The sequence below is a fragment of the Oreochromis aureus genome, linkage group 7 (genome assembly GCF_013358895.1).
Source record: "Oreochromis aureus strain Israel breed Guangdong linkage group 7, ZZ_aureus, whole genome shotgun sequence".
In the NCBI taxonomy this organism is placed as follows: domain Eukaryota; kingdom Metazoa; phylum Chordata; class Actinopteri; order Cichliformes; family Cichlidae; genus Oreochromis; species Oreochromis aureus.
In genome coordinates this window covers 6,547,092-6,558,945 of record NC_052948.1, presented here as the reverse complement: position 1 = coordinate 6,558,945, position 11,854 = coordinate 6,547,092, and the positions used below count along the sequence as shown (strand labels likewise).

Genomic DNA, 11,854 nt, shown 5'->3' with positions numbered 1-11,854 from the left:
CAAGCAACTGTTTTCCTGCATAATAGCACAGAGGGAAGTTTCTCTAAGGTTAAGCACTATTTTGAGAAACCACATGAACTTTGAGGATTTAAACTTTGTGGTCTATTGTATGTGTATCTGTGTACATGTTTCCTCATAAGTGTAAGCTTTTCTGCGTGAGTGAGCTTGCGTTTGTGTGCTTGACTCCGTGAGAGGAAACGCTGCCAACAGAGATAATAAAAAGTTTTGTCAGGTGTGTGTGTGGATCTGTTTTATGTTTCTGTGTGTGGGTGTGCATTATGCAAATACCTATCTGGTATGAGCATGAACAGGTAGCCAATTGGAGTGGGATAAGGAAGTTAACAGGATAAAAAACCCATTGTGGTGGGGCAGCACCTGCAGTTTCTACATGCTTCTGTTAATTCTAAGCTTTCGTTAGCAACAGGACTCACCTTATCTGACTTTACACTCTAGTAAACTACGGTGCCGGAATCTCAGGAGACTGTTGAAAGTGGATCTTCGCGAGACCTCTAACAGGTCTGGTCAGACTCCATTCTACTGCTCTGGTAGGCTGCCACACTGGTTCTAGATAATCAGCACTAATGACTGGTTGCAGTATAATTAACACGAAGGCTCAAAGTGTACTATTTCATTTCAAAATCATAATAAGAATTCTCAATATGCTTTAATATGCTGATGCTTTACCTTGTTTTAGTCAGGTTGGCAATGCATGTGGTATTTTCATTTCACAGTTTGTCTCTTGTTACAATACTTTTTAGTTATGCATTGGCTAGACTATCTGTTTCACTCATACAGGACATCATCAGTTTTAAAGACACTAAAAGCTGTATTGTATAATTCACAAAGTGAATCTTTAAGAGGTACCGCTTTGAGGTTAATGTTCAAAACTGTGCATAAACCCTGAACTTAACTATATCTGTTCACATTTACTTTGAAAATATGAAAAGTCTTTACAAATCAATTTTGTGCAATAAAATACAAAATTAAATAAAAATGAAATACAAAATTAAAAATAAAGACAAATAAGATTTTAAAAAGCCCACCAAGTTACTTTCAGTTATGTTTCAGTGCTACCACAAGGCTTTGGCTCTGACTGAAAGGAAAAGCAGCCAGTCTTGTCAAGAGCAGACAAAATGTTCATGTTAACTTATTCTTCAACTGTTGCTCGTCTCCTTGCATCATGACATATCCTGTGCAATGAGTTTTCTCAGTGACTTGGCCGACAGCATATTGATTCATGACTGTGACTCTTTTCTATTGGACTGCTGCGTGCTAGTTGTATTGACAGAAACAACTTTCTGTAGCAGAAACGACTCTCTTGTTAAGATACGTGCTTGGCACTTGTAGTACTCGTAGATTGAAGATACACACATGAGAGATTTGAGCTGATTGGCAGCTGAGGAGATGTTCTGCTTTGATATGACGAATGTATACCTTATCTTCTGTAGAAATCTAATTCATAAATCTTGGCTTTTGTTTGCTATAAAACTGTTTTGCTAGGTCTTTAAAGCGATAAATTTGTCTAACTGTATATAGATGTGTTATCCTGGCGACTCAGTGTTTACTGAAGAAATGTGTGACATGGCTTGGAGCTATTTTGTTTATAACCTACCATAAAACTGCAGCCAAGGTTTTCTATGGAACAGTCAGAGTACTGTGTACTACACTGTTTAATGTGTAGCCATTTAAAACACGTATCTCATCTGCTAGCCTTTCATAGTTTCATTATTATGTAGTGAGTCAGTACAATTTAGAATAACAGCACTCACACCTGAGCAGCTCTTCATGTCATTTTGGGCAGATAGAGATTTAAAGAAGATTTTAAGAAAAATAATAAATGATTGTCCCAAAACTTTAAGCTTTATTGATACGATCCCATCAATACCAACAGCACTTCATTTCTTTTAACAACAGCACTATTAGCTGGACGTTTGGATTTCTATGTCTGCATTATGTTCTGAACATTCAGAGGGAAATTCAGTGCAACGGTAACAGAAAACCAGATGCTGGCAGTGGACCATCGAAGATATGACTAAGCTATTGTCCACATGCAACACTTCTGCTACCAAAACAGTGGAGGTGGTGAAATTCAGACTGACTTTATTTACATGGAATGCAAATATACTTGTGGTTACATTTGAAACATGTCTTTATTTACTTTTTATATGTGAACACCTCACCCTTCAAAAGTAACTGCACCTGTGAATAACGAGTCCTCAGTGAGTCGATATTACGCTAATAAAATCAACTCAACGGGGACATAAGCTGCTGTACTGTAATTGCATATAATGATTAAGCGGAGCTTACCTTTCTGTTAGTCTTCTGCTACTTTACTTCTTCGAGGAAGACGCTACAAGCAAACCAAAAATATGATTACACCACTGAAGAACAAATTAAATTCATGTTTTAAGCTGGGCAAAAACAAATAGATTAGACCTTGATTAAAATACAAAACCCAACAGACCCTTTTTTCATAATGAGTACACAACATGCCCAACCTGCCACCTGTGCTGACACAGAATTAGTTTGTTACCACGCTTTGATGGTAACAAACAATCAGACCTGCGCTTGATTTTAATGCTGAGATTCTGACACCTGTGGTTACCACAATAACAGCGAGAAGAATGTAAAAATAAGGGAAAACATTTACTGAGCAGCTACTTTCCAGATGGCAGTTAGCTCGAATACACTGAATACTGCTACAGCAGATATGTGAAGCAGCAGCTGCAGCATTTGCTGTCTGCATTATTAGCACGTTACTTTAGCTTTGATGCAGTGTAAAGAGGACAGTGTCTGTGCTGACATCCTGTGAATCTGTTGTGCTTCAGTAAAGTAGATTCAGTCATGCATGAGATGTATACATAATCTTTTAATATGGAATATCATCGTCAAGGTCAAAAGTTCAATTTTCTTTACCTTTATCTATGCGAGTATGTGTGCATCCATGGTTGACAGATTATTTTTGAATCTGTCTTTACAGTAAAGTACTACCCTCCTGCCTCAGCCCCTGGGCCATGGTACATCTGAGCATAGAAGTAGCAGTATGAGTGTAACTACATCCACCACCCTCGACAGCCAGCTGACCAGTGCCTGGGGCCCTGCTAACCCCTATCCTGATGGTGAGGATAATTGCACACACTGACACAATCAGAATGAGGCCTACTGTATTCTTATTCCTACTCTTATATTCTGAAGACTCCAGTTCACTCAGTGGTTACAAAGCTGCAATTCAAAATGTAAATAATTCAACAATTAGTAGCTAATGTATTGTTCACCTGGAGAGCCCAGAGCTCTGAAAAACAAGGCATGAATTAGACATACCCAGCTGAGAAATAGTTCTACAGTAAATGAGTTTGCCAGTTAATTGTAGACAAATACCTTTGCTTGTGGGAGTCACGCTTCCCTCATCAGATACACCTTTACAATCAAACGAAATTAAGTCACTGTTAAGTCTAACAAAAGAGCAATTATGTCTGTGCCTGCAGGTTCATTGGTGATGGCTGGTTACACGAGCCGTCTGTGGCCTCATGAGTCCCAGCCTCAGTTCTGGAGTAAGTACCAAGTGTGGGAATGGCTGCAGCAAGTTATGGACATGCACCAAATTGATGCCTCCAGCATCCCATTCCAAAACTTTGACATTGATGGCCATCAGCTTTGCAGCCTAAGCTACCAGGACTTCATCCGTGCAGCTGGCAGCGTGGGGCCCATTCTCTTCCACAGCATCACAGAGCTCAAGTGGAGCGGTACGTTCAAAAACTCTGGGGGAGAGGTTTAAGGGGCAGCAAAGGAAGATGATTAGTGCCAATAAAAAAGAAGCTGGGTGATCCGAGTTGTGTCTGGAACGAGGTCTTGATGATGAGTTGTTGAGAACAGATTGCAGAGCTGGTCAGGCGGTCGCACAACATGCTGCTGTAGAGGGGCAAAGGATTGCTTAGAGCCAAAGAGATGATGGATTTGTTGTTTGTGCTCTTGCTAGAATGGGTTTCCTAACAAAGCACAAAGGGGGTGTGAAGCTGAGAAACAAGCTGAGAATTGGTTCATCCATTGTTTTTTTAATTAGAGTTTTTAAACAAACTCAAAACGTTTTTCTTTTCCTTTTTTTGTTTCTTAGGCCTAATCCTTCATGTTTTTGGCTTATACCTGTTGCAACTGTATGTATAGCATGTGGCTAAATAAGAACATAAAATAATCCAAATTTATGTAAATTACACGAGCAGACTATATTTTATCTAGCAAATAAAGCTAATACCTTTTCAAGAGTAGCACCAATAGATCTAGCACAACAGGTTTAACCCTGAGGTTACAAAGAATTTCGAGGTAAACTGAACCTAGAGAACAGTTCTGCTATTGTTGTAACCAACTGTAAGAAACCAGCTCAGTTTCTTGAGATAAGGTGTCATATTTTAATACATCAAATATTGTTCTCACACTGATTGTGATCACAGGGTGTTATTGCTATATGAGTTTGAAGACATTGGTGGTTATTGGAATTTAGAATACATTTCTGATGTTACTACTTTTTTTGGTCAAAAAAGGTTTGTTGGTGCTTCTCTGTTGCTTTACCCATTTCTACTGAGACAGCCAGAAAATGAGAGAGAGGAGTACAGAAAGTAATTTGTTGACCAATCCCTCAATACCAGCCATTTTGAAAATAGTGAATGTACTGGCTCTGTTTGCTCTGGAAATACAACAACATCTTCTTGTTTGGGCTTGTAAAAAAGTGGCTGCATATGCCATAAATTACCATGCAATACAAGAGATTTATTGCTAGGTGGGCTGGAAAATCTACCTAATATACATTAGGCTGACGCTAATAGGGTAATGGATTTTGAATGTCTATTAATAAGCATTATGACTTAAAAGTTAATTTGCAATTTATGCTTATATTTCATTTATTTTTCCGTCCATATCTCTGCACAGGCCAGTACCACGTGGATATAGGGCAAATGGAAAGCAAACCTGAATGTAAGAGTCCTTCACACAAAATGTTAGCCAAAAACACAAACATCAGCATTATAATGAATACATTTTCCTGTTCATTGTACTCGTTGTGTTATTGCCCTAATTAAGCCTGCTTCCTACCTATTTCTTTCACAGTAGACTTCTCTTGTCCATTTCCAGATGTCAGCTATCCACCTGGAGGTACTGCTGTGATATTACTGCTATCGTCTATTCAAGTTTTATTCATCACAGACAAAAAATATTGACTTGACTTCTTTCTTTTTAGAAATCTATGACCCCTCGGTTCACCCCCTTGCACCTGTTGCCTCTCCCAGGGCTCCTAGTCCAGGTGAAGATTTATTTGTACTATATAGCGAGCAACAAACTGTGTAACTGAAAATTGTGTTTCACAATTAATAATCTCTTTCCCAGATATCAAACGATCTTTCACCCGTCCACATCCAGTCAAAAAACACAGTAAGTAATAGAAAATAATCTTTATAAATTAATGCCTTTTATGTAATTTTGATGTTTATTAAACAACCACTATCTACGTTTTTGTTGTTTTTACCAAAGACCCAAGGGGGACCCATTTGTGGGAGTTTATCAGGGACATTCTACTGAATCCAGAGCGAAACCCAGGACTGATCAAGTGGGAGGATCGGACAGAGGGTATTTTTCGTTTCCTGAAGTCAGAGGCAGTGGCACAATTATGGGGCAAGAAGAAAAATAACAGCAGCATGACTTACGAGAAACTAAGCCGTGCAATGAGGTACAACCCCTCACAGCTCTCTTACATTACTTATTCAAATATAAACTTTATGTTTGCATACAATAAACACACAATCACAATTAAGACGTTAGGATGTTGTTTGTCTCAGATTGGTGCTGTCAGTAACTGACAACAAAAACTTTTGTTTGAATGACCATGAATAAAGATGAAAACTTGTACTTTGTGCTTCTCTTTGATGCATTAATTCATCTCTTTGTGCAGGGAAGAGTAACTGTTGCACCTGTTTTGACTCTTACTGTAAATAGGTTATGCAGAATATTACATGTGTAAATAGGTGTGAATAAACTTGTGTAGGAGTTATTTTTGAAATTAATGGGGTGCAAGAATTTAAACTCTGTCTGAAATGCAAGCACAAAGCTAAAGTCGCACAAGCGAGTATATGTATGAAGTTGCCAGTCTTTTTCTAAACAGAAAGTTAAGAGCAAGTAAACTGTAAATTGTGAGGTAGCCCAAGGTGATAGAACCTGAATTGTCAGTAAGTTTCCTGGCATTTCCAGCAAATGGCAGATAAGAACGCAAAGAATCTTTTGCATTTCAACTGTCAGTTGAAATGCAAAAGATTGGAAGTTATCGAAAAGTACTGCGGATTATTTTGAACTGACTGGGGGAAAATGGAGTGAAACACAAACAGCAGTAAAACTTTACTTAATTCAGTCAATCCAACTAAGTGAAATATGCAAGACTTTTTTTTCATATATGTTTTTGATAACCTAAAATGACTTTATTTGTCCGTCCTGTCTTACAGATATTACTACAAAAGAGAAATCCTAGAACGAGTAGATGGCCGAAGGCTGGTTTACAAGTTTGGAAGAAATGCAAGAGGATGGAGAGAGTCAGACAAGTGACGGTTTCATTAATTTATGTTTTATTTGGTGTTGTGTGCTTAATGCTTTATTATAGTTTGCATTGGCTGTTTTTGATGACGACATGTTTAAACTGTTTTTCTGTCTGGTTTTTTTTATTTTAATTCATAACTTTGTTGTGATACTGCACTGAAATATTCTTTACTGTGCCTTAATAGCAGTCAAACCTCAGATATGGTCACTTAAAATCTTGCTTTAAAAAGATGAAAAAAAAAAATGATAATAACCAATTTTTTAAAGAGTTTTCAGATGTTTCTTTTCAAACAGATGCTTTTTCCAAGTACCAAAAGAGCACATGTTGATAACACATTCAAAGCACATGTGGCAAAGAAATGTATGTAGCGTGTTTTGACACTGATACTGTGAAGTGTACTTTGGAAAGGATGATTGTTCACTGCTTAAAAACCAAACAAAAAAAAAGAAACAATAATAAGAAAAAATAATAAGGCCAAAGCACAGCACTGAAATACCAGAATACATAAACTGGTGATGAACTAGAAATATTTACAACGTAACAATATGGTTTGTACTATTTCATACTTTGCATCAATTGAACTGTCCAGAAAGTGTGTAAATGTTTGTTGATATTACAAATAAAGCTTGTAACTGTTTTTATTTTATGAAACTCTTTATTTTCCTGAATTCCGTGTGTACAATCTGAATGTAAATTAAGAAACTGAAATCCATCCATCCATTTTTTTAACTGCTTATTCAATTCAGGGTGTCAGGGACTGGAGCCGGTCCCAGCTGTCATTAGGCGAGAGCAGATACTCTGGACAAGCACACTCGCATTCACACCTACGGCCAATTTAGAATCACCAGCTAACGAGCATGTCTTTGGACTGCGGTAGGGAAGCCAGAGTGAACCCGAGCAAGCACAGGGAGAACATTCAAATTCCAAATATAAAAGCCCCAGGACCTGAGACTGAATTCAAGAATTTTAGTTGTATGAATCAGCATTAGACATGTACATGTAAATCAGCATTTGGCTTCAGTCTAATATGCAAACTGCAGCTATTCTTGCCCAACCTTGAACAATATTGATGAGCTACAGAGTGCTGTTTAGATCCACAAGTGAAAGCCTTGTTTCCACTAAATCTGTTACAAGCTTGACTCTGAAAAGCCATGCACTTAAAGATAGTGCTGGTAGTTACTGCTTTATCATGACAGTGTGAAATGCCACACAGTTAATTGTTTGCCACTGTGTGCCGTAGCTGCCAAGCTGGTTCTTGCAGGCAGCAGACAAATGAGAGGGCCTTGATGGCCAGCAAGATAAAGGTAGTGCCAGTAAAAGACTGCCTTCTTTGGCTTGCATTTGCAAGCAAATCCATGGCTAATCTTCACTTTGATTTATCTGGCTTTTGCAAGCCTTCTTTACATATTGATGACTGACACCACGTTCCGTCGTTATCTTTTGCACTTTCGCACTGTGCTGCACTGCATTGTTTTCAGTTTAGTCACTATTCTGTCTTATGCGTATGCGTCATAAGGCAATAACTGCATGCTGTAGACTGAAAGACAATACATGTCCTGTTCTTAAAGTATAATTGTTAATAGCTTGTGATCAGAACTGATGGAATGTATGAAGGATAAACAGAACACTCCTTATTGGTGAAAAAACATATCTGAGTAGAGGCGTTTCAAGGATGGGTGAATGAATTGATGTAAAGTGGTACAAACAGAATCTTCCTGATTGGACTGAAATAATTGCTAGTGATTGTCGTATTGTTGTATTACATGAAGTAATGTAATTCAAAATGAAGTGTTTCTTCATCAAATCCCATTGTTTGTTTTTAGAGTTATTATCAAGAAATCACACTCTATAGTTTCTCTGGAGCTGCTTTTGTTGCAATCCATACATACATTTGAAATGTATACAAAATCAAACGTAGTTGTATTTAAGGCTCGATGTATACAAAGTTACAGATTGTACATGACCCTTAAATAGTGAAAGGGTAAAATGGAAAATGTCAACTATAGTTAAAAAAAAAGTATCAAATCAAGTGTCAAAATCAGTTAACTGAATTTTTTTTAAAAGCAGCTTTGTGTCGTAACATCCGTTGTGAACTTCCTAAAATTTACTTCTCACAAATAAGACACATAATTAATGAAGAAAGAAATGATAATGAAATTAATCTGTGCTGTTTATGTGACAAGAAAATTTCAAAATTGACTAACGAAACTAATGCTTTGGATACTCATGGCGAAAGATGCAACTGTCAAGCAAACACCAAGGCAGATATTGAATTGTGTATTATGTAACCATTACTGCATTTGTCCGTGATACCATACCAGTAAGTGGTTTAAGGCAAATTAAGGCTCATTGCACATGAACGCTGATATACTGTATTACAAAGAGATGAATTGGGAAATTAATGAATGTAATGACCAGAAGCACAGGAATACATCAACAGCTCACATTTAGCCTTAGTTTGACTTTGTAATAATATTAAGCATATTATATCACTGCTGTGAGCTGTGATAAGACAAGACTTTGATGTGAGTCACTGAAGATGATTGAGCAGTTATGCAAATGTTAGACTCACGTAACCTCTGCAGACAAGAGCATGATTTTCCTAACAGACCACTGCCCAGTGATCACAAATCGTAGCTTTACATACTTCTGATACTGTGACACGAATAGTGCTGTATGTGACCGAATGGCTCCCAGAAGCAAGCTGCACGTATGACAAGACACCATATCTGACAAATTCAAGAGAGCACCGTTAAACCAGCGTGACATGTATTTACAGGACTTGGTTCTAAGTCACCGAGTGCTGGTAACGAAAGCATTCATGCAAACATGCGCCCAAACCGGTTGTAACAGATCTGGGAAGGAAGAAAAAAACACATTTGCACCTGAGGAGATATTTAATCCATGTGCCTCACTTTAGCACTTTGAATTCTTGTGTGAGTTTTTTGTTTGGTTTTTTTTTTGGTTTTTTTTACAGACATGCTATTATAATAAGAACAGTCCAGACAATTGTCTAGGAAGATGACAACAAAATCTACATGGGGTGGAATTATCTAGTGGTCTCCTTGTTCTGATTTATTAGACAATGGCTGCCTTTGTTTGGCCAAAAAGCATATGCAATACCTCCCCACAAGTACCTTTATCTCTTATAGTTACAAAATGATTTTCTGATTTGAATAAACCAAGCAAAGGGTATTTTATTATTTAAAAGGGAGAGCATTAATTCAATCAGATAGATTCAAGAGGAAGAACAGGGAAGTGATAAAAGATAGCCTAAGCATGGGCATGAAGACAGCAAGATGTGATTTTATGTCTGCATCCCATGCCAATAAGTGGGGCTATTGTGTTCTCTCAGTGGATACACTGGCTCAGCTTATCTGGGCCCCTTATCATTTTTGTCTCATACTCAAATGGACCTGTGAGGCGTCCAACCCAACACTGTGAGTTGGAAAGATTAGTGCTGTGTCACTGATGCAGCTTTGCTTTTTGGGGGTAGGGGCAGGTCTATCTAACAGTTTATTACCCATTACAAAATGACACACTAGATCATAGTCTTATGATAGGGAAGGAAAGTAGCATTTAAACTACTTGTGAAGAATGAAGAGTGAAGAAATTAAGTATTTTGGTTTTTCTTCTGCATTTGCATTAAACAAAAACTAATTCTGAAATGACCTTTGTTCATATTTTTTGCTGTAACCAAAAATATGAGGAAGTATTCATGAAAATGCACAAAATTATTTGTTTCCAGTATGTTACGAAGCCAATATCCTCTGTAGATTTTGGAGTTCCCATTAATGTTTATTTCCTTGTCTGCATTTGGCCATTAATTGAAGCTGTAATTTCCTTGTGTCAACCAAATAAAAAAAAAATGAGGTAGAACTTCAGTGTCAAGTCTACATTTTTTTGCAAAAAACATGAAGGTTAAACGCATTAGTATTATATTTGAAATGTGTGATAATGTTTTTTGGCGTGAAATAAAACACAAAGTTCATTATTTCTGCTGTTATTTAAAATAGTTAAATAACTGTTTTATTGAGTAAAGTCACAAGATTTCCTAAACCCAAACACAATGCTCATTTTTCTTGGTTTGACTGAATTTCCCTTATCCTCAGTGAAAACAAAGTTCAAAAATAATTTGAACATCAAAATATTAAAAGCATATAAACCAGCTCTACCACTGTTGCAAAACCAAAGCAGCTAAATAAAACCATCCACCATTACCTCTGTTATTTATATTTCTTGTTAAAATCTCATGAAAATAAAGACTGCAGGATCAAATGTTCACACTCGTATGTTTTTTCCCAGAATAGTCATGATACTGTCTTGGACACAGTTCGCTACCAGCAGCACAACTGAGATTGATGACAGATGACGATAAAGTTCAGGATAGATATGACATTTACTCATTTTCTGGGCTTGTTTTGTTTTCAGACAGGTAGCAGTTTACTAAAAATCTATTGTTGTCAAAAAGTTGCAAAGTAATAAACTCTGGTGTCTTCATACATTTTTCTATTCAGTCAAAACTGTGTGAGAAATAAATAAATATACTAAATAGATCAATCCTAGGCTATATAATATTTGTGCAACAGTTTTTTGTTTGTTTGTTTTTTATGTAATTTGCCTGTTGAGCCAAAAAAAGATCTTGCCTCACAGCAAGATCTTTCCTGGTTCCAAAAGTGCTGCATGCATGTTCTCACTGTGTCTATGTGGGTTATCTCTTCCTCCCACAATCCAAAGACATGCATGTTAGGCTGTGATACACTGAGCTCTCCAGCGTGTACCCCACCTTTTTCCCTTTGACAGCTGGGATAGGCTCCAGTCCCCCTTCAACCCTGAATGAATAAGCAGAATAAAAATGGATAAAGAAACATTTTGAATTAAATGTCGTTGGTAATATGTGTGCAATTTACAATGCATTTATTACAAACATTCTTGTCTAAAAGTCTCTGAGTTACAGAGAGAAATACTAAACCAACGACACACTCTTCCATAATGAAAACACTTGTTTTATAGATGAATTAATAAATAGTTTTGTTGTGGTAACGGGAATGAATTTGTTCTTCTCACAGCCTGGCTCTGCGTACATATCTTTCCTCTTCGATGTAGTACTAACAACAACAACAGTTTCAGCATGAGCATCGACCCTTTTCATCCTTTAACAAATTACCTTCACAGCAGAGGGCAGTAGTTCACTGAGTCTATTTAAAAGCGACAAAACTACATTGTAAAGGCACTTGAAGGACCAATATAGGTAGGACTCTTGTTGCCTGCTCGTTAATGTCA

At 37.2% G+C, this 11,854-nt stretch overlaps 1 protein-coding gene across 3 annotated transcripts; it reads left to right on the top strand.

The window, feature by feature from the left end:
• Positions 1–373: 373 nt before the first annotated feature.
• On the top strand, positions 374–7,217 carry ehf (ets homologous factor). 3 transcript variants are annotated; one of them, XM_031728616.2, is made up of 9 exons: positions 374–545; positions 2,981–3,119; positions 3,486–3,743; positions 4,921–4,965; positions 5,122–5,142; positions 5,228–5,290; positions 5,374–5,418; positions 5,518–5,713; positions 6,480–7,217. In XM_031728616.2, the coding sequence occupies exons 2-9, from the start codon at positions 3,044–3,046 to the stop codon at positions 6,577–6,579; spliced, it is 804 nt and encodes a 267-aa protein (XP_031584476.1). In that variant the 5' UTR covers positions 374–545; positions 2,981–3,043; the 3' UTR covers positions 6,580–7,217. The 3 variants fall into 3 exon arrangements, with proteins under 3 accessions (XP_031584476.1, XP_039470235.1, XP_031584475.1); XM_039614301.1 differs by having other exon boundaries at positions 5,101–5,142; XM_031728615.2 differs by having other exon boundaries at positions 5,098–5,142.
• Positions 7,218–11,854: the final 4,637 nt, after the last annotated feature.

Bases quoted from the DNA above. Each gene is read 5' to 3' on its own strand.
- ehf (XM_031728615.2), top strand. From the start codon at position 3,044: ATGAGTGTAACTACATCCACCACCCTCGACAGCCAGCTGACCAGTGCC. The intron at 3,744-4,920 runs GTACGTTCAAAA...ATCTCTGCACAG, and splicing joins CACAGAGCTCAAGTGGAGCG to GCCAGTACCACGTGGATATA. The intron at 5,291-5,373 runs GTGAAGATTTAT...TCTCTTTCCCAG, and splicing joins TCCCAGGGCTCCTAGTCCAG to ATATCAAACGATCTTTCACC.